This window comes from Schistocerca cancellata, chromosome 3 (genome assembly GCF_023864275.1).
Source record: "Schistocerca cancellata isolate TAMUIC-IGC-003103 chromosome 3, iqSchCanc2.1, whole genome shotgun sequence".
Classification (NCBI taxonomy): Eukaryota; Metazoa; Arthropoda; class Insecta; order Orthoptera; family Acrididae; genus Schistocerca; species Schistocerca cancellata.
Genome location: NC_064628.1, coordinates 388,785,709 through 388,807,570, shown reverse-complemented (window position 1 = coordinate 388,807,570; position 21,862 = coordinate 388,785,709). Strand labels below are relative to the sequence as shown.

The 21,862-nt window shown below is 43.9% G+C and overlaps 1 protein-coding gene across 1 annotated transcript in view; it reads left to right on the top strand.

Annotated features, from left to right (window-relative positions):
- The window catches only part of LOC126175103 (aprataxin), an 88,383-nt gene extending 66,951 nt beyond the window's left edge, over window positions 1-21,432 (top strand). The window contains exons 2-4 of the mRNA XM_049921658.1: window positions 5,011-5,150; window positions 12,314-12,447; window positions 21,006-21,432. Of these exons, the coding sequence (XP_049777615.1) occupies window positions 5,011-5,150; window positions 12,314-12,447; window positions 21,006-21,169 (438 nt within the window). The 3' untranslated portion in view covers window positions 21,170-21,432. The remainder of the gene's footprint in view (window positions 1-5,010; window positions 5,151-12,313; window positions 12,448-21,005) is intronic.
- The last annotated feature ends 430 nt before the right edge of the window (window positions 21,433-21,862 follow it).

Below are 21,862 nucleotides of genomic sequence, written 5' to 3'. Positions count from 1 at the left end.
AATGGACGATGACTGTCTGCCTACTGATATCGGCGGCAGTGCTCGCTCGAAGCCAGGCCCTCAGCGGCCTTCGAGGTGACCCCTTCTTTCATCTTCCTTTTCTTACGATGGCACTTATTCACTGGAATATTCGCAGCATTCGCTCCAACCGAGAGGACTTGAAGTTGCTGCTCCGCTTGCACCGTCCGCTCGTCGTAGCCCTCCAGGAAACGAAGCTACGCCCATGCGATCAAATTGCCTTGGCACACTACACCTCTGTGCGTTTTGACCTACCCCCTGTGGTAGGTATCCCAGCTCATGGAGGGGTTATGTTGCTGGTCCGGGATGATATTTACTACGATCCCATCACGTTGCACACCGGCCTGCAGGCAGTTGCCATCCGCATTACTCTCCCCACTTTTACGTTTTCCTTTTGTACCGTTTACACTCCGTCATCTGCCGTTACCAGGGCAGACATGATGCAACTTATTGCTCAGCTACCTGCACCATTTTTGTTAACTGCAGACTTCAATGCCCACCATCCCCTTTGGGGCTCTCCAGCATCCTGCCTGAGGGGCTCCCTGTTAGCAGACCTTTTCAACCAGCTCAATCTTGTCTGCCTCAATACTGGCGCCCCTACTTTTCTTTCGGACACATCTCACACCTATTCCCATTTAGACCTCTCTATATGTACTCCCCAACTTGCACGCCGGTTTGAGTGGTATGCCCTTTCTGATACATATTCGAGCGACCACTTCCCGTGTGTTATCCATCTCCTGCAGCATACCCCCTCTCCGTGCTCCTCTAGTTGGACCATCTCCAAGGCAGACTGGGGGCTCTTCTCTTCCAGGGCGACCTTTCAGGATCAAACCTTCACAAGCTGCGATCGTCAGGTCGCACACCTCACGGAAGTCATTCTCGCTGCTGCCGAATATTCCATCCCTCACCCTACTTCTTCTCCACGTCGCGTACCGGTCCCCTGGTGGACCGCAGCATGTAGAGACGCTTTACGTGCTCGTCGCCGTGCTTTACGCACATTTAAACGCCACCCTACAGTGGCGAATTGTATCAATTATAAACAATTATGTGCTCAGTGTCGTCGTATTATCAAAGAAAGCAAGAAAGCCAGCTGGGCTGCTTTCACAAGCACCTTCAACAGTTTTACTCCTTCTTCTGTGGTCTGGGGTAGCCTGCGCCGGCTATCTGGCACTAAGCTCCACTCACCAGTTTCTGGCTTGAAGGTCGCAAATGACGTCCTTGTGGCCCCTGAGGCTGTCTCCAATGCCTTCGGCCGCTTTTTCGCAGAGGTTTCGAGCTCCGCTCATTACCACCCTGCCTTCCTCCCCCGCAAACAGGTAGAGGAGGCTAGGCCACCTAACTTCCGCTCCTCGAATTGTGAAAGTTATAATGCCCCATTCACCATGCGGGAACTCGAAAACGCACTTGGCCGATCACGGTCCTCCGCTCCAGGGCCTGATTCTATTCATATTCAGATGCTGAAGAACCTTTCTCCTGCGGGTAAAGGTTTTCTTCTTCGTACATACAATCGCATCTGGATTGAGGGACATGTTCCCGCATGCTGGCGCGAGTCTATTGTTGTCCCGATTCCTAAGCTGGGGAAGGACAAGCACTTGCCTTCCAGTTATCGACCTATCTCGCTTACCAGCTGTGTCTGTAAAGTGATGGAGCGAATGGTTAACTCTCGATTGGTTTGGCTGCTCGAGTCTCGACGCCTACTTACCAATGTACAATGTGGATTTCGTAGGCGCCGCTCTGCTGTTGACCATCTGGTTACCTTGTCGACCTTCATTATGAATAACTTCTTGCGGAAGCGCCCGACCGCGGCTGTGTTCTTTGATTTGGAGAAAGCTTACGACACCTGTTGGAGGGCGGGCATTCTCCGCACCATGCGTACATGGGGCCTTCGCGGTCGCCTCCCTCTTTTTATTCATTCCTTTTTAATGGATCGACAGTTCAGGGTACATGTGGGTTCTGTCCTGTCCGACACCTTTCGCCAGGAGAATGGGGTGCCACAGTGCTCAGTTTTGAGCGTCGCTCTCTTCGCCATCGCGATCAATCCAATAATGGATTGCCTCCCAGCTGATGTATCAGGCTCCCTTTTCGTGGACGATTTTACCATCTATTGCAGCGCGCAGTGTACACGTGTCCTGGAGCGCTGTCTTCAGCGTTCTCTTGACCGTCTTTACTCCTGGAGTGTCGCCAATGGCTTCCGTTTTTCTGCCGAGAAGACGGTCTGTATTAACTTCTGGTGCTACAAAGAGTTTCTCCCACCGTCCTTACGACTCGGTCCCGTTGCTCTCCCAATCGTGGAGACTACCAAATTTTTAGGCCTTACATTTGACAGGAAACTTAGCTGGTCTCCACATGTGTCATATTTGGCCGCCCGTTGTACCTGTTCTTTAAATGTCCTCCGTGTTCTCAGTGGTATGTCGTGGGGAGCGGATCGAACCGTCCTACTTCGTCTATATCGGTCGATCGTCCGCTCCAAGCTGGATTATGGGAGCTTCGTATACTCCTCTGCACGGCCATCCATCTTACGCCGCCTTAACTCCATACAACATCGGGGTTTACGACTTGCGATCGGAGCATTTTATACTAGTCCCGTAGAGAGTCTTCATGCTGACGCTGGCGAATTGCCACTCACCTACCGGCGCGATATACTGCTTTGTCGGTATGCCTGTCGGCTACTGTCAATGCCCGACCATCCGTCTTATCGTTCCTTTTTTGACGACTCTCTCGACCGTCAATACGGGTTGTGTGTCTCTGCCCTGCTACCCCCTGGAGTTCGCTTTCGTCACCTCCTTCAACACCTTAATTTTTCACTCCCTGGAACCTTTCGAGTGGGCGAGACCCACACGCCACCTTGGCTCCAGGCTCAGGTCCGCGTTCACCTTGACCTCAGCTCGCTCCCAAAAGAGGTTACCCCCGGTTCGGTCTACCACTCCCGTTTTGTGGAACTTCGTTCGAAGTTCATCAATATGACTTTCATTTATACAGATGGCTCTAAGACCAATGACGGGGTCGGGTGTTCTTTTATTGTCGGGGCACAAAGTTTCAAATACCGGTTCCATGGCCATTGTTCGGTCTTCACAGCTGAGCTCTTTGCCCTCTACCAGGCTGTTCTTTACATCTGCCGCCACCGACATTCTGCTTATGTCATCTGCTCCGATTCCCTGAGCGCCATCCAGAGCCTCAGTGATCCGTATCCGGTTCACCCTTTTGTGCACCGGATCCAACGCTCTCTTCGGCAGCTGGTGGGCATCAGTTCTCCGGTTAGCTTTATGTGGGTCCCTGGCCATGTCGGTATCCCTGGGAACGAAGCTGCAGATGCCGTGGCCAAGGCTGCGGTCCTCCAGCCTCGGACAGCTTCTTGTTGTGTTCCTTCGTCAGATTTTAGCAGGGTTATTTGTCGGCGTATTTTATCGCTGTGGCATGCCGATTGGGCTGCCCTTACAGCCAACAAGCTTCGGGCCTTGAAACCTCTTCCCGTGGCTTGGACGTCCTCCTCACGCCCTTCTCGGCGGGAAGAGGTAGTTTTGGCCCGGTTAAGAATTGGACACTGCCGGTTCAGCCATCGCCATCTGCTGACGGCTGCGCCGGCGCCGTTCTGCCCATGTGGGCAATTGCTGACGGTCCGCCACATTTTAATGTCCTGCCCGGATTTTAACGCGCTTAACCTGCCATGTACTTTAGATGCCGTTTTAGCGGATGACCCACGAGCAGCTGCTCGTGTTCTTCGTTTTATCAATTTGACAAACCTCACTAAGGACATTTGATGATGCTGTTTCTTAATCCTATGCCTGTCAGTCTGTCTTTTATCGTGTTTTCCCTTTTAGTTGTTGTTTTAAACTTGTGCCTCGCGGTGCATTCTTAACGTCGTCAGGGCGCTAATGACCATTGAAGTTGTGCACCCTAAAACCACAAAAAAAAAAAAAAAAAAAAAAAAAAAAAAAAAAAAAAAAAAAAAAAAAAAACATACCTTACAGAGGCACGTGATTGGCCATCCTTTCGGGCCTGCGGCAGAGGAGTCAGCTGTCCAGTGACTATAAAAGAATGAACTGGATGTAAACTTGACACTTTCATGCAGGTGACAATACAGAACCACTGTGACAGCACAACGCCGTGACTTGGCTAATAACATGAGAAGTTTTCGGCAATGATTTTCGGTGAAAAAGCTTGCTTTCCCTCTTGTCTTTTATTTATTTTTATCAAGGTTGTTAATTTAAATTAAACTGTTATATATGCAGCTGCTTTCATGTAAGGCATCTCTTTTTGTAAGTGTAATATTTACCTCATGTTGTCCACTTTCCTCTTCCACTTCATCCTCATGCCCCTCTGGGCCCACTCATTCACGTGAGCAATGTTTACTCTTAATGTTTTTTGGATTATTGCCTTTAAATTTGCTTACTGTTTAGCTTTGACACTTTCAATTATGTTACTACTACACTGTAAAAGATGACATTCACTCTGTGTTTGTACCTCACTCTCCATGCATAATATCTTTTTGGATTTTGTGAATTTTAAAATTTTCTCAGGGAATCGAACGTTCAAACAAATTTCGGGCTTGCAATCGGTCGTCATTTTGTACATCCCATGGTATTTAAATTGGGCACCTGCCAGTCTTATTTAGGTCAGCCATCAAAGACAGTGTCATTGATGGCTCACCTGAAGATGAAATATAAGGGGATGTGTTAGACGACGACTGGCACTGAGTGCAAGCCCAAAATTTATTTGAACTTTTTGGATGCTGTTCACTAGTAATGGAGCATCTATGTGACAATGTCAGTTGTAACATGACAGCGGCGTTGTAAACTGAAAACTGGTTAACAAAATAAATAAATGCTGTAGAACATTTACAGTTATGAAGTTGTTCCACGAAGCAGCAATGGAAGAACCAGTTAACAACTGACATTAATGTATCTTATAAGAGATGTGAGTTTTGAAATTTTGATTGCTTGCGGCTTTGTACTGAATGCTTATTAAAATAAACAATAAACCCTTTCATTCCAGGCTGAATTCCACTATCTTGTACTTCCAAAGGAAGATATACATTCCTTGACGAATGTCACTAGAGCTAATCTACCACTTCTTAAACACATGGATAAAATTGGTCAGGAAATAACAGGAAACCATGAGGAAAGACAGTTCAAGTTAGTATACATTTTTTGCTGCTTCTGGTGAACGTAGGAAATGCAATGTAATAGAAAATGAGTTAGACTTAAAATTATGTTATATGCATGTTGAATAAAACTTAAATTTAATGTTTGGGTGGGCCAAGGCTCAACCCTAGGTCTGCTATTGTTCCTCATATACACTTTGTGATCAAAAGTATCGACACCCCTAAACACATAAGTTTTTCATATCAGGTGCTTTGTGATGCCATCTACTGCTAGGTACTCCATATCAGTGACCTCAGTAGTCATTAGACATCGTTAGAGAGCAGAATGGGGCACTCCGCGGAACTCACGGACTTTGAATGTGGTCAGGTGATTGGGTGTCACTTGTGTCATACGTCTGTACGCGAGATTTCCACACTCCCAAACATCCCTAGGTCCTCTGTTTCCGATGTGATAGTGAAGTGGAAACATTAAGGGAAACGTGCAGCATGACACTGTACAGACCGACCTCATATGTTGCCAGACAGAGACTGCCGACAGTTGAAGAGGGTCGTAGGGTGTAATAGGTAGACATCTATTCAGACCATCACACAGGAATTCCAAACTGCATCAGGATCCACTGCAACTACTATGACAGTTAAGTGGGAGGTGAGACAACTTGGATTTCATGGTCGAGTGGCTGCTCATAAGCCACACATCACGGCGGTAAATGCCAAACGATACCTCGCTTGGTATAAGGAGCATAAACATTGGACAATAGAACAGTGGTAAAATGTTGTGTGGAGTGACAAATCACGGTACACCATGTGGTGATCCAATGGCAGGGTGTGTTTAGTGCCAACAGTGATATTCAGAGGCGGTGCTGTTATGGTGTGGTTGTGTTTTTCATTGGGGGGGGGGGGGGGGGGAGGGGGGAGGGGGGGGGGGCGGCGGCTTGCACCCCTTGTTTTGCATGGCACTATCAGAGCACAGTCCTACATTGATGTTTTAAGCATCTTCTTGTTTGCCACTGTTGAAGAACTATTCGGGGATGGTGACTGCATCTTTCAACACAATCGAGCACCTGTTCATAATGCACAGCCTGTGACAGAGTGGTTACACAACAGCAGCATCCCTGTAATGGACTGGTCTGCACAGAGTCCTGGCCTGAATGCTATAGAACACCGTTGAGATGTTTTAGAATGCCGACTTGGTGCCATGCCTCACTGAAAGACATCAACACCTCTCCTCGTTGCAACACTCCGTGAAAAATGGGCTGCCATTCCCAAGAAACCTTCCAGCACCTGCTTGAACGTATGCTTGCGAGAGTGGAAGCTGTCATCAAGGCTAAGGGTGGGCCAACACCATGTAGAATTCCAGCATTACCGATGGAGGGCGCCACGAACTTGTAAGTCATTTTCAGCCAGGTGACTGGATACTTTTGATCACATAGTGTATGTAAACAATCTTTCATGCAGTATGTAACAAACAACATCAGTTCTTTTTGTGGATGACACTAATATTGTAATTAATCCAGGCATATATACAACAGAAGAAATGATAAGTATTGTTCTTAAAAGCATCATTGACTGGTTTTCTGTGAGTGGGCTGACTCTCAATTTTAAAAAGACACAAATACTCAGTTTGCACATCTGATGGTACTACATCAATTATAAGTGTAATACATGGCGAAGGGATAATACATAATGCAGAAACTTCAAAATTCTCAGATGTTCACATTGATGAGAATTCAAATTGGAGAAAGCACATTATGAAACTCCTCAAAAACCTTATTTCAGCCATATTTTCACTTAACATCATTGCAAATCTAGGGGCTAGAGAAATCAGTATGATGAGACATTTCACATGTTTTCATTCAATAATGTCATATGAAATAATGTTGTGGGGTAAAATGTTAAGAGAGAAAGTGTTCATTGCTCAAAAATGTGCTGTAAGAATAATATGTGGTGCTGAGCCATGTGTGGTGCTCATCCACAATCACTTCTATTACTGCTTCCAGTATATTTATTCCCTCATGAAATTTGTTGTAAATAATCCACAGCAGTTTAAAAGGAACAATGATGTACATAATTACAATGCCAGAAGGAAAAATGACATTCATTTCTCCATATTAAGGTTGTCTTCAGCACAAATATAGATGCACAAACCTGCAAACAAAAATATTAATCACTTACCCAGTGGTACAAAATGGAACATCAAAATAACTAAGTGCATTAAAAATTTATGCTTAAATGTAGACAGAGCATTATAAAATGATCATCTTTTTTCATTAGCCCATCCTTTTCTGTCACTCTGTTGCTATGACTTATGCTTCCTCCCCCCCCCCCCCCCCTCCACCCCTCAATCCAAAACAACAAAAACTAAAAAATTCTCTCCTACCCAAAAGTTTTGATGAAGTACTGTATGAATAAAATCCTCTCGGTTTTCAAGCCGTGTCAAATTGAATGAAATCCTCGAGCTTTCGATGACCATCTCTGCCATTGTCGTCAGGAGTTCACTGACTGCCAGGGCTGCTACAGTTTCTCACTTATGTAGGCATGATGACATCAGCAGCATCCAATCAGATAGACCCAATGTGGCACGCGTGCGCATAAGTCGACCCGGGCAGCTAGTGGCGCTATTGCCCGTGGCCGGACCAGTGACGTCAGGTGGCGCTAGGGGGAGGTGCCACGTTTGAAATGGCCGCTCCCACGTCGTGCATCTGTCTTTGCTTTCTTTCGATGTCCAATGCCCAACCCCCATGCCCTGCTGAGTGTGTACCACTAGTCTGTGTTGAAATTGTTGTTGTTTAAACAAATCTCAGCTGCTTCCTTCCCTGGCGCCACCTGACATCACCGGCACGCACCACATTGGGTCTATCTGATTGGCTGCTGCTGTTGTCATGCCCATATAAGAGAGAAACCGTAGCAGCCCTGGCAGTCAGTGAACTCCTGATGGTGATGGAGGAGATGGTCATCGAAAGCTTGAGGATTTTATTCAATTTGATGTGGCTTGAAAACCGAAAACATTTTATTCATGTCTGCCATTGCGAAAGACTTGGAGGACACAAAGTACTGTATATTTGACAAGAGTAATAATTTACACGTTAAGCAAGTCATTGGAATTACATAGGGTAGCTGGGTCAACACTGTGTTCTCTTCTTGGCTCTTAACTACAGACTGTGTTTTGTGGCAACATGCAATCACCTCTCTGACTGAGCTTTAAGCTAACTCCTTATCACTTAGTGCCTATGTGCAGTTCTGTTGTCCCTACTGTCAAAGGGCAACACAACTGACATTTTTTCTTCCCTGTGAGGGATTTGATGCATTTATAGTCAGTTACTTAGTAATGTAATAAGTGTGTATTTTGAAGTTTTCCCAGCACAGTGAGCATCTCATGAGATTTTGGGATTACAGCCACATGATACTGACTTCTTGCATCGATATTTTGACAACCAGACAGCCATTTTCAGATGAATAGTATGACTAGAAATTAGTATTGCACATCACTACATTCTGTACAAAAGTTGAAGTGTTGGCCAGAATGAAACTCTTGGCCATGAAAAGATCCTTTTTGAATTAAATTACAGTATCTGCAGAAATACGTTTGATGTAAGTTTTTATTAATTGGGATGGTGGCTTTCAGCTGCATAAGTTGAGACACTCAGTCATTTGGTTATTTGTTCACAAAGCAAAATTATATGCCTAAATTATATGCCTAGTGCCATTTAATGTGTAGAGAAAGTACATAAAAGGACATGTATGTGTATTTGTGCTGATGTCCACTTAACTTTATTATATCAAACAATAGAAAACCCAGGATGGAATGTAACAAAGAAGTTTGTAACTTTATTATATAGTGTAACAGAAAAACAAATTACATCAAGTGGAAACGAAACACAGTTCTCCAAACTAGTCCAAAGAAACTGGCCCCAAAGATAATGCACATGATGTCCTGTTGACTGTCGATAATCACTCCCACACAAACCCCTATCCCCACCCCTAAAGTGCAGAGTACCAGATAGGCCAGGGTACTTAAACTTCATTTCCCAGCCCACACGAGTGTGGGTGTAAGGGGTCGGGTGCCGTTGAATGGTTCTGCTTGTATAACTGGTCCCAGGGTGTGAAAGTTGGGCCGGTTACAGCTATCTGGCTCTGGCGTGATTGTTGACCTGGTGTGAGGTGTGCATGAATTTGACTTTGTGGTGGTGAGTGTTGCTGGCAGCATCCAAGCAGTTTTTACCCACAGTGTGGAGACTTTGGTCCTCTTTCTGTGGTTGAGGAAAGTCACTGTGCATTTTTCTCATTGTAATGCTCAGTACAGGCCGATGTACAGTGGCCGCAGAGGATGTAGTACCAGATCTATGGGAAGCACGGTGTGTGCGAAAACTGGGTGTGTGTGGTGTGCTGTGATGCCAGAGTTGCACAGAAGGTCTCTGCATGCTTTTTGATTTGCTGCAAGAGACAGGTTAGCTGTGCCTTGTTTGCGAGAGGCACGGGTGCAAGAAATTCCACTGGGATGCATAATTGTTCCCCGTACATGAACTCTGCCGATGAACAGCCCACATCAGTTTTTAAACAATCTGTAAACACAACAAAACCGTGGCAATGCTTGAGTCTGAGTCTTTGTGGTACATCAGTTAGGCCTTTAACATACAGTGCCACCTTTCTACCAAGCTGCTGCTGGCTGGGTGGTAGCTGATTGTTCAGTTATGTCAGAAACTGCAAAATGTTGACAATTGCTAGAACATTGTGGACTCAAATTGGCGTCCCTGTTTGGTGGGAATTAGAAATGGAAACCCAAAATGGGGCACTCTAGTTTCCATGAATTCTCACGTGGTAGTCTTTGTGGTAACATCTCTGATCAGAATGGCCTCTGTCCACCATGTGCAACAATCCACAGCCATAAACAAATACCTGTAGCCTTCAGAAGGGGGAGGGGCGTAGCCAGATCAATGTGGACATACCCAAAACATGCACTAGAAATTGGAAATTGTCCTACTGGAGCGTGCACATGGTGTCCTACTTTACTGTGTTGGCACTGAAGGCAGGAGCGGGCCCAGTCCCATGTATCTTTCTTGACTGATGGCTACACAAAACGGTCCGTCACCAACCTCACTGAGATGCTAGTTTGTGGGTGCGCCAAGTTGTCAGTGCTGTCAAATTGTCATCAGAATTGGGGAGTAATGTATTGGCATGGTCTAGCAGTAGAAATGTGGCACCATACTTAGACAAGCCGCAGGGCACGTCCATAAGTTGGGAATGCAGGCCGGTGGAAGAGTCTGCAAGAAAGATTGTAGTTGTGTTCCCATAGTTAGAGCACTTGCAAGTTCAGAACAATCCAACATCGAAGTTTGCCCATTGATGTGTGAAAAATAGTCTGCCACAATAGTGTCAGTTCCATGGCTATCGCACACATCTGTAGAAAATCATTGTATGTACTCGATTTGGCGAGCCTACTGTGGAGAACATGAACTGCTGATTTTGTGGAAACTTGACACGATGGGTTTGTGGTTGGTAAATATTGTGACAGGTCTGCCCTCAGTGAAGGGGTGGAAATGCTTGACACTCATAAATTTCAAGGAGTTCTATGGCATATGCACTGCAGCAAGTTTGGCCGCCATGTACCTTCTGAGAGAAAAAAAACTTTGTGCTTGTCAATGTCTGTTTACCTTCTGATGGAGTGCTGCACCCGTTTTGAACTGGCTTGCTTTGACTACACAAGCTGGGTGGGCTCCTAATGCATGAGCATCATGCAGGCTGTTTTGCAGCTTTGTGAAGACTGACTCTGTCTTGTGCATCTGTGGAAGCGGGCCTTTGGTATTTTTGTTACCTCCAGCCAATGCATTGTGTAGCATTGTCCGAATGGCGGACATTCTGGGAGTTGGCGTTGATAAAAAGCATATCATTCCCAGGAATCGCCTGAGTTCTTGATAATTTTGAGGTTGAGGGAGAGTATGCAACAGTTCCACTCTTTCACTTTGAGACGTAGGATCCCATGACGCTGTGAACTGTAGTGTGTGCTGTATCATGTCGAGTTGCTTCTTGATGTTCTGGATGGTGTCGTCAATGTCACAGTGGAAGTTTTGCATGGACGACATGCTGGTATGGGATGATGTGGGGTATGTGTAAAGAAAAATTGTCCACTGCCACACCACTGTAGTTTCAGGCTCATCATTTATGCAGGGAAATTTTCACTCCATAAAAGGAAGAGTACACATATTTGTGCTTATGTCCACTTAACTTTATTATACAGTGTGACAGAACAACAAATTACATCAAGTGGGAAATGAAACATCCTTCTCAAAACTAGCCTCGAAGATAATGAAGATAGTGTCCTGTTAACTATTGATAGTCTCTCCCACATATTCTTATCAATTTAATTACTGAGTTTTAACTTTGTGGTTGTGCAATGACAGTAAATCTAATCTAATCTAAAACACAATAACACTGTTGCCTATGTGCATCTCAGATGCAGCATAACATGACGAGAGACTTGGTTGTCTAACTTAGACCTGTGCACATGCATTGTTTTGACAATTTTTAGTATAAACATAGCAAAGCACACTAATAATCTCCACTCCTAAAATTAATCTGTAGGTTGCTGCCTAGTTTTCTGTTTAAAGAAGGTGGCAAGAAGTCAATCTCATCTAACTGCAATCCCATAATCTTGTTGAATTGAATGAGAAGGAAAGACTTCCTTCTCATCCCATATGATAAGTCTCCCCTGACCTGTGGTTCTGGCTGACTTTACTGAAATCAACCCCTTTTTCTAGACCTCTCCAGTCCTTTTCCTTCACCCTTCTTCCTTTCCCTTCAACCCTTCTGCCTGAAGAAGGAGCCATTGGCTCCAAAAGGTTGCCAGTCACACCCATCTTTTATGTGTGTGTTCTGCCGCCACTTAGTAGATTTTTTATCTATCCAATTGAACAATAAATGCTGCATTTTCCAAAATATCCATGGCAGATAGCTATTCTCCGATACTCATACTTACATTGAATGTGTGCATGGAAACAGTAATTCATAACTCTTCTCCCGTACAATAAACAAGAAAGGTTAAATAGCGTTGTATGAAGGCTAACAATAACAGTCTGGCAGATTGATAGCAGTAATCGACAGACATGCTGGGCACAACTGTAGATTATTTGTGTTATAGTTTTGTAACTAAGTAAGTACAAATCAAAAATGTGAAAGTTATATTTTTTAAATATTTTGCAGGATTGGTTACCACGCAGTTGCAAGTATGGCAAGACTACATTTGCATGTGATCAGCGATGACTTCAACTCACCTTCTCTCAAAACAAAGAAGCACTGGAACACTTTTACAACTGACTTCTTTGTTCCCTCAGCAAGTATGTACTTTGCGGACCATCTGTTGTGACCTTTAGAAATTCTAAAGATGAAATTAGAGCATCTACATGCCCCCCTCCCATACTCTGCTAAGCCGAACTGCCATTTCATAGTTGGTGAAAACAGTATTGTTGTTGTTCTGGTCTTCAGTCCAGAGACTGGTTTGATGCAGCTCTCCATGCTACTCTACCCTGTGCAAGCTTCATCATCTCCCAGTACCTGCTGCAACCTACATACCTCTGAATCTGTTTAGTGTACTCATCCCTTGATCTCCCTCTACGATTTTTACCCTCCACACTGCCCTCCAATACTAAATTGGTGATCCCATGATGTCTTACAATATGCCCTACCAACCGATCCCTTCTTCTAGTCAAGTTGTGACACAGATTTCTCTTCTCTCCAATACTATTCAATACCTCCTCATTAGTTATGGGATCTACCCATCTAATCTTCTGTAGCACCACATTTCAAAAGCTTCTATTCTCTACACTCCGTACGAATACTTTCAGAATGACTTCCTGACATTTAAATCTAAACTTCAATGTTAACAAATTTCTCTTCTTCAGAAACGCTTTCCTTGCCATTGCCAGTCTACATTTTATACCCTCTCTACTTCGACCATCATCAGTTATTTTGCTCCCCATATAGCAAAACTCCTTTACTACTTTGTGTCTCATTTCCTAATCTAATTTCGGCAGCATCACCCAATTTAATTAGACTACATTTCATTATCCTCGTTTTGCTTTTGTTGATGTTCATCTTATATCGTCCTTTCAAGACATTGTCCATTTCGTTCAACTGCTCTTCCAGGTCCTTTACTGTCTCTGACAGAATTACAATGTCATTGGCAAACCTCAAAGTTTTTATTTCTTCTCCATGGATTTTAATACCTACTCCGTATTTTTCTTTTGTTTCCTTTACTGCTTGCTCAATATACAGATTGAATAACATCAGGGATAGGCTACAACCCTGTCTCACTCCCTTCCCAACCACTGCTTCCCTTTCATGCCCCTCGACTGTTATAACTGCCATCTGGTTTCTCCACAAATTGTAAATAGCCTTTCGCTCCCTGTATTTATCCCTGCCACTTCGGAAGAGATTATTCCACTCAGCATTGTCAAAAGCTTTCTCTAAGTCTACAAATGCTAGAAACGTAGGTTTGCCTTTCCTTAATCTATTTTCTAAGATAAGTCATAGGGTCAGTATTGCCTCACGTGTTCCTATATTTCTGCGCAATCCAAACTGATCTTCCCCGAGGTCGGCTTCTACCAGTTTTTCCATTCATCTGTAAAGAATTTGTGTTAGTATTTTGCAGCCGTGGCTTATTAAACTGATAGTTCGGTAATTTTCACATCTGTCAACACCTGCTTTCTTTGGGATTGGGATTATTATATTCTTCTTGAAGTCTGAGGGTATTTCACCTGTCTCATACATGTTGCTCATCAGATGGTAGAGTTTTGTCAGGACTGGCTCTCCCAAGGCTGTCAGTAGTTCTAATGGGATGTTGTCTACTCTCGGGGCCTTGTTTCGACTTAGATCTTTCAGTGCTCTGTCAAACTCTTCATTCAGTATTGTATTTCTCATTTCATCTTCATCTACATTTCTACACTCCTGGAAATTGAAATAAGAACACCGTGAATTCATTGTCCCAGGAAGGGGAAACTTTATTGACACATTCCTGGGGTCAGATACATCACATGATCACACCGACAGAACCACAGGCACATAGACACAGGCAACAGAGCATGCACAATGTCGGCACTAGTACAGTGTATATCCACCTTTCGCAGCAATGCAGGCTGCTATTCGCCCATGGAGACGATCGTAGAGATGCTGGATGTAGTCCTGTGGAATGGCTTGCCATGCCATTTCCACCTGGCGCCTCAGTTGGACCAGTGTTCGTGCTGGACGTGCAGACCGCGTGAGACGACGCTTCATCCAGTCCCAAACATGCTCAATGGGGGACAGATCCGGAGATCTTGCTGGCCAGGGTAGTTGACTTACACCTTCTAGAGCACGTTGGGTGGCACGGGATACATGCGGACGTGCATTGTCCTGTTGGAACAGCAAGTTCCCTTGCCGGTCTAGGAATGGTAGAACGATGGGTTCGATGACGGTTTGGATGTACCGTGCACTATTCAGTGTCCCCTCGATGATCACCAGTGGTTTACGGCCAGTGTAGGAGGTCGCTCCCCACACCATGATGCCGGGTGTTGGCCCTGTGTGCCTCGGTCGTATGCAGTACTGATTGTGGCGCTCACCTGCACGGCGCCAAACACGCATACGACCATCATTGGCACCAAGGCAGAAGCGACTCTCATCACTGAAGACGACACGTCTCCATTCGTCCCTCCATTCACGCCTGTCGCGACACCACTGGAGGCGGGCTGCACGATGTTGGGGCGTGAGCGGAAGACGGCCTAACGGTGTGCGGGACCATAGCCCAGCTTCATGGAGACGGTTGCGAATGGTCCTCGCCGATACCCCAGGAGCAACAGTGTCCCTAATTTGCTGGGAAGTGGCGGTGCGGTCCCCTACGGCACTGCGTAGGATCCTACGGTCTTGGCGTGCATCCGTGCGTCGCTGTGGTCCGGTCCCAGGTCGACGGGCACGTGCACCTTCCGCCGACCACTGGCGACAACATCGATGTACTGTGGAGACCTCACGCCCCACATGTTGAGCAATTCGGCGGTACGTCCACCCGGCCTCCCGCATGCCCACTATACGCCCTCGCTCAAAGTCCGTCAACTGCACATACGGTTTACGTCCACGCTGTCGCGGCATGCTACCAGTGTTAAAGACTGCAATGGAGCTCCGTATGCCACGGCAAACTGGCTGACACTGACGGCGGCGGTGCACAAATGCTGCGCAGCTAGCGCCATTCGACGGCCAACACCGCGGTTCCTGGTGTGTCCGCTGTGCCGTGCGTGTGATCATTGCTTGTACAGCCCTCTCGCAGTGTCTGGAGCAAGTATGGTGGGTCTGACACACTGGTGTCAATGTGTTCTTTTTTCCATTTCCAGGAGTTTATAATACTGTCCTCAAGAACATCGCCCTTGTATAGACCCTTTATATACTACTCCTACCTTTCTGCTTTCCCTTCTTTGCTTAGTACTGGGTTTCCATCTGTGCTCTTGATATTCATGCAAGTTGTCCTCTTTTCTCCAAATGTCTCTTTAATTTTCCTGTAGGCAGTATCTATCTTACCCCTAGTGAGATAAGCCTCAACATCCTTACATTTGTCCTCTAGCCATCCCTGCTTAGCCATTTTGCACTTCCTGTCTATCTCATTTTTGAGACGTTGGTATTCCTTTTTGCCTGCTTCATTTACTGCATTTTTATGTTTTCTCCTTTCATCAGTTAAATTCAATATCTCTTCTGTTACCCAAGGATTTGTATTAGCCCTCATCTTTTTACCTACCTTCACTATTTCATCTCTCAAAGCTACCCATTCTTCTTCTACTGTATTTCTTTCCCCCATTCTTGTCAATCGTTCCTTAATTCTCTCCCTGAAGCTCTCTGCAACCTCTGGTTCTTTCTGTTTATCCAGGTCCCATCTCCTCAATTTCCCACCTTTTCGCAATTTCTTCAGTTTTAATCTACAGTTCATAACCAATAGATTGTGCTCAGAGTCCACATCTGCCCTTGAAAATGTCTTACAATTTGAAGCCTGGTTCCTGAATCTGTGTCTTACCATTATATAATCTATATGAAACCTGTCAGTATCTCCAGGCTTGTTCTATGTATACAACCTTCTTATATGATCCTTGAACCAAGTGTTAGCTATGATTAAGTTATGCTCTGTGCAAAATTCTACCAGGTGGCTTCCTCTTTCATTCCTTACCCCCATTCCATATTCACCTACTACCTTTCTTTCTCTTCCTTTTCCTACTGTCGAGTTCCAGTCACCCGTGACTATTAAATTTTTGTATCCCTTCACTATCTGAATAATTTCTTTTATCTCATCATACATTTCATCAATCTCTTTGTCATCTGCGGAGCTAGTTGGCATATAAACTTGCACTACTGTGGTAGGTTTGGGCTTCGTATCTATCTTGGCCAGAATAATGTGTTCACCGTGCTGTTTGTAGTAGCTTACCCGCATTCCTATTTTCCTATTCATTATTAAACCCACTTCTGCATTACCACTATTTTATTTTGTATTTATAACCCTGTATTCACCTGACCAGAAGTCTTGTTCCTTCTGCCACCATCCTACACTAATATCCACTATATCTAACTTTAACCTATCAATTTCCCTTTTTAAATTTTCTAACCTACCTGCCTGATTAAGGGATCTGACATTCCACGTTCCTATCCGTAGAACGCCAGTTTTCTTTCTCCTGATAACAATGTCCTCCTGAGCAGTCCCCACATGGAGATCCGAATGGGGGACTATTTTACCTCCAGAATATTTTACCCAAGAGGATGCCATCATCATTTATCCATACAGTAAAGCTGCATGCCCTCAGGAAAAAATTACAGCTGTAGTTTCCCCTTGCTTTCAGCCGTTCACAGTACCAGCACAGCAAGACTGTTCTGGTTAGTGTTACAAGGCCTGATCAGTCAATCATCCAGACTGTTGCCCCTGCAACTACCGGAAAGGCTGCTGCCCCTCTTCAGGAACCACACGTTTGTCTGGCCTCTCAACAGATACCCCTCCGTTGTGGTTGAACCTAAGGTACGGCTATCTGTATTGCTGAGGCACGCAGCCCTCCCACCAGCGGCAAGGTCCATGGTTCATGGGGGGAGGAAAATGAAATAGAGTGGATGGGATTGTAATAGGATTTGTAAGGATATACGAAGAGATGTAGATGAAACAGATATTCCATCAGATTCTTAATTGTGAAGGAAAAAATGTTGCTGCTTAAAAAAATCCTTTTTCTCTCTCCTTTTATCCCCCTTCCCCAATCCACATTTTATCCTCTTTACTTCAGACAGTTATTTTGCTGCCAAAATAAAAAACCTATTTTTAGTGTCTTGTTTCATAATCTAATTCTCTCAGCATCACCTGATTTAATTCGACTACATTCCATTAGCATTTTTTTAATGTTGATCTTATAGCCTCTTTTCAAGACTGTCAGTTCCATTCACCTGCTCTTCTAAGTCTTTTGCTATCCCTGAGAGAATGACAATGTTGTCAGCAAACCTTGATGTTTTTAATATCTTCTCCCTGAACTTTAATTGCTTCTGCCAGTTTGTCATTTGTTTCTTTACTGCATATGAAAATGCACAGATTGAGTAACATCAGGGATCGGCTACGACGTTGTCTTACTCTCTTTTCAACTTTTATGTCCTTTGGCTCTTATAACTGCTGACTGGTTTCTGCAGTGAACTGGTCAATTGACAATAGCACATTCCTTGTGTTCACTGTAGGTTCTACATCCACATCACTGAAAACTTTCAACCTGCTGGCTGACCTGTGATTGAAACATGACACCAGTTGGTAGGGGTTGGAGGCCCAAAAATATTGTTTTAAGCAAGTACTCCAACACACAGTTATTGAAACTTTCATTGGGATTTTGAGCTCTCCCATGGGTGCATTTAGCAAGCAGGTGTTAGCTAACAACAAAAAAACTTGTTATTTTTGACAGATTTTCTGTTCGTTGTTCCGTTAAGAATTTGTTTTGGAAGGATTTCTTTCTTTCTTTTCTTTTTTTTTCTTTCTTTTTTGTTTCATCAGTCTTGAAACTGATTTTGTGTCCACTTTGACTTCTGCTCCTCACCTGAGATTACTTCTTAAACTCAGTATCCTCATTACTGTTTGTATATATTCTAATCTCTCTCTACTCCTCTGTCTCCATTGAAATATTTCCCTAATGTCATTAACACTTGTACCATCACCTTGTCCATTCTTCTAATTAGTATTTTACTCATAGCTGTATTCTTTTCCTCACTAATTCTGTGGAGAAGCACCTCATGTCGTATTTTCAGTACACTTAATTTTCAGCATCCTACTGTAAAATTATGTCTGAAACATTTTGATTCTCTTTATTTCCCGTTTTCTTGTACTCATTGATTCACTTCCATACAATGCTTGTCTCCAGATGTACCTTCTCAGAAATTTATTTCTCAAATTGAGGCCAACATTTGGTGCTATCACTCAATTGGAATAATAAAGTGATTGACAGCTAGTTGTTTATGGGGCATCTACCTTAGCAACAGCCAAATCAGTGAATGAGCTTGGTCATGCCTTCTGCCTCTTCACTGTTGTCATATCACTCTGCTACTTCAAGAAGTGCCAATTTCTGCAGTCAGTTGAAGACGACACTTCTGCCGAGTAAAGAATTGTTTCATTTCTCTCTGTGCGGTGCATTTATTTTTGTACCGAAATGTCTTAAACTAGTTGAGAAAATTTGCAAAAAAGTGATAAGACTATTACCATCCAGCTAAGCAAATTCAATACTGCAAATTAATGGATAGAAGGTGAATCTACTGCTGCTTCCTGCAGCCATGTTGTGTGTACAAACAAATGGGAACCGATAACATTGGCCAACCCCCCATGCCCGACTGTTAGTCATTTTGCTAATTTGATTCATAAAGAGTAGACTTCTTTTGACAAGAAATGTCTCTCTGTCTGCACTATGTTCCTTCTTATATAATAATTGCTTTGTCCATCATATACTATTTTGCTCATGAGGTAGCAGGATTCCTTCATTTCATCTGCTACATTGTTCCCGGTTTTGATGTAAAGTTTGTCGCTAATCTCATTTCTACTGCACCTCAATACCTTCATCTTTCTTTGATTTACTCTCAATCTGTATTCTGTGTTCAACGGACTGTTCATTTTATTCCATTCCTTACGCCTTGTAATTCTTCCTCACATACATAGATACAGGGTGGTGGTGAGGGCATGGTGAGATAGGTTCCTGACAAAGGTGCAGGCACAGAGGGGATCAAATACTGACCAAAAAAATATGATGATTTGAGTTCTCTTACCTCTTGTGTTCCTATATTCTTCCTGCAAGAAGCCTTCCCCGCTTCCCCGTGGCCAGCAACTGGAAACATATGTTGTAGGCACACTTTCATTTTCACACCAAAAAATTGCCCTCCCCCCCTCCCCAATAGAGCCTGGTCATCTAGGGAAGGCATATCCGCAGTGACAAGAACTCACTTGGTCAATGTGGTCAGTGTGCTGAAGTCTCACACCAAGGCAATAACCCCCAGACCTAGTCTGCAAACAGATCTCCTATGCCACTGTCACTTATTACCACCCCGGACCAGAACAGCTGAAGCACATCCTTTGTCAGGGCTTCTATTACGTATCATCATGCCCTGAAATAAGGGATATCGTACCAAAGATCCTTCCCACCCACCAAAAGTAGTGTTCTATAGCTCACCCAACCTCCACAACATCCAATCCCATATCCATGTGGAAGACCCAGGTGCAAGACCTGTCCAATCCACCTACCCAATATTCCCTGTTCCAGTCCTGTTACAGGCTTATCCTTCCCAATTAGAGGAGGGCCACTAGTAAAATGAGTAATGTGATATACCAGCTCTGCTGTAGTCATTGCATAGCTTTTTATATTGGTATGACTACCAACCAGCTGTCCACAATGATGAAAAACCTCCACCAAGCTATGGCCAATAGCACAATAGACCGTCCTGAGGCACAACATGCAGCTAAACTGGATCTTCTCCTCCACTACAAGCATTTCTGAACTGTGCAGATGGAGTTAACTTTGCAACACATTCTCCACTCTCAAAATCATCCTGATCTCAATCTACAGAAACCTATTGTCCCCACATTGTCCACCCAACAGTTTCTGTTCCCTCTGCCCTATCATCCCTCTGTTCATGTCCCCTCACCCTCATTGGGTGCCGCTCTCTGCCAATGCCTTTCCCCTTCCCTGCTCCTTTCCTCCCCCCCCCCCCCCCCTCCCACCTTCCTACCTCACAGCCTCCCAATCATATGCCTAGCAGGCTTGTCATACCCTATACTCTCCACTAGACAGTGCCCTTCCCCCCTGCATGCCACCCCACTCCCCATCGTATCCTGCTATCCCTGCCCCATCGCCGTCCCACTCCAGGTTGCTACTTTCATTCAATGTGAGACTTGCATTCCAGTCCAAGCTGCTGGAGATAGTGGTCATGTGTGCATAAGGGGTGTGTGTGTGTGTGTGTGTGTGTGTGTGTGTGTGTGTGTGTGTGTGTTTTTCTTTTCTGAAGGCTTCAGCTGAAATGTCTAATTGTGTAACAGTTTCTTTATTATGCCTGTCTGCAGCTCAACGTGTCATCTTTACGGTGAGTAGCAATCTATCCTTTCCCTAACATTGTTGATATCCCAACCTGGAGTTTCCTTTCTTCGGCTAGTTAGTTAGTAAGTTAGTCAGTCAGTCAGTCACTTCCGTACTCCGTGGAGTGTAATTGAAATGCCCCACTATGATAGCTGCTCTTTGTCAAATGTATGTTTCCGTAATATTCTACTGATGAATGAATAATAGATAATCGTTGTATACACAGTTATTTTCTTCAATAAATTCTTATATCTTCATTTTTCTGTGTGGAGACTGCATAATTTATCACTTTTGGTTTCATGATCTATTTGTTGTTTCAGAAGTATTAGCAGAAGTTGAAGAACATGGTAAATTTAACCGCATTTCTAGTGAAGTCGCAAAAAAGTTGATGGACACACCACTGAAATGTAATAAGTGCAGCTTTCAGTCACCAACTATTCCAAAGTTAAAACAACATTTACTTACACATATAACGAAAAAATGAATGAAACTGGACTTCAAATTGGGAATAATGTTCCTGCAGTAATTTTTTTTGTTTTGTTTTTTGTTTTATGGTACTTCCACTTCAACTGATATTTTATTTTGAATAGAAAATATGGACTTTTGTCATGGATTTTATTTGCATAAAATAAATTGTCTTTATTACGCAACAGCATGCACTTATGTTTTGGTCGGCAAATATTACTTTTATTATTGAATAACATTAGCTAATGTGTACATATTAACCTGACAAGAATTAAGAAACGAACTATATTATACGTACTCAGAAAATAAAAACTAATAAAAGTAAGTAACACAATAAGGTCCTATATTTATCTACACTGCCCCATAATTTCTGTAATTATGGTAGTAACAGCACTCTGGTAGCATGTTCAATATTTGATGGATGCAGTGAGCACATCAATACAACTGCCTGCAGGCTTGTGGTGAACATTGTGAAAGTGTATGTTGCTTATTGCTATTTCCTCTCACAGGTGAACCTACAAAAGTAATAAAAAATGATTACATGCAAGTACTTGTAAAATACTGATGAAACCACTACATTACTGAGAGAGAAAATGATTTACTGTATCACTTAGAACCATCAGGAGACACAAGACTCCGTTCTCATCTGTTTTCATTTTCAAGTGACAGCAACTATTGAATGCTAATGGTAGTTCCACAGGGTACAAACAAT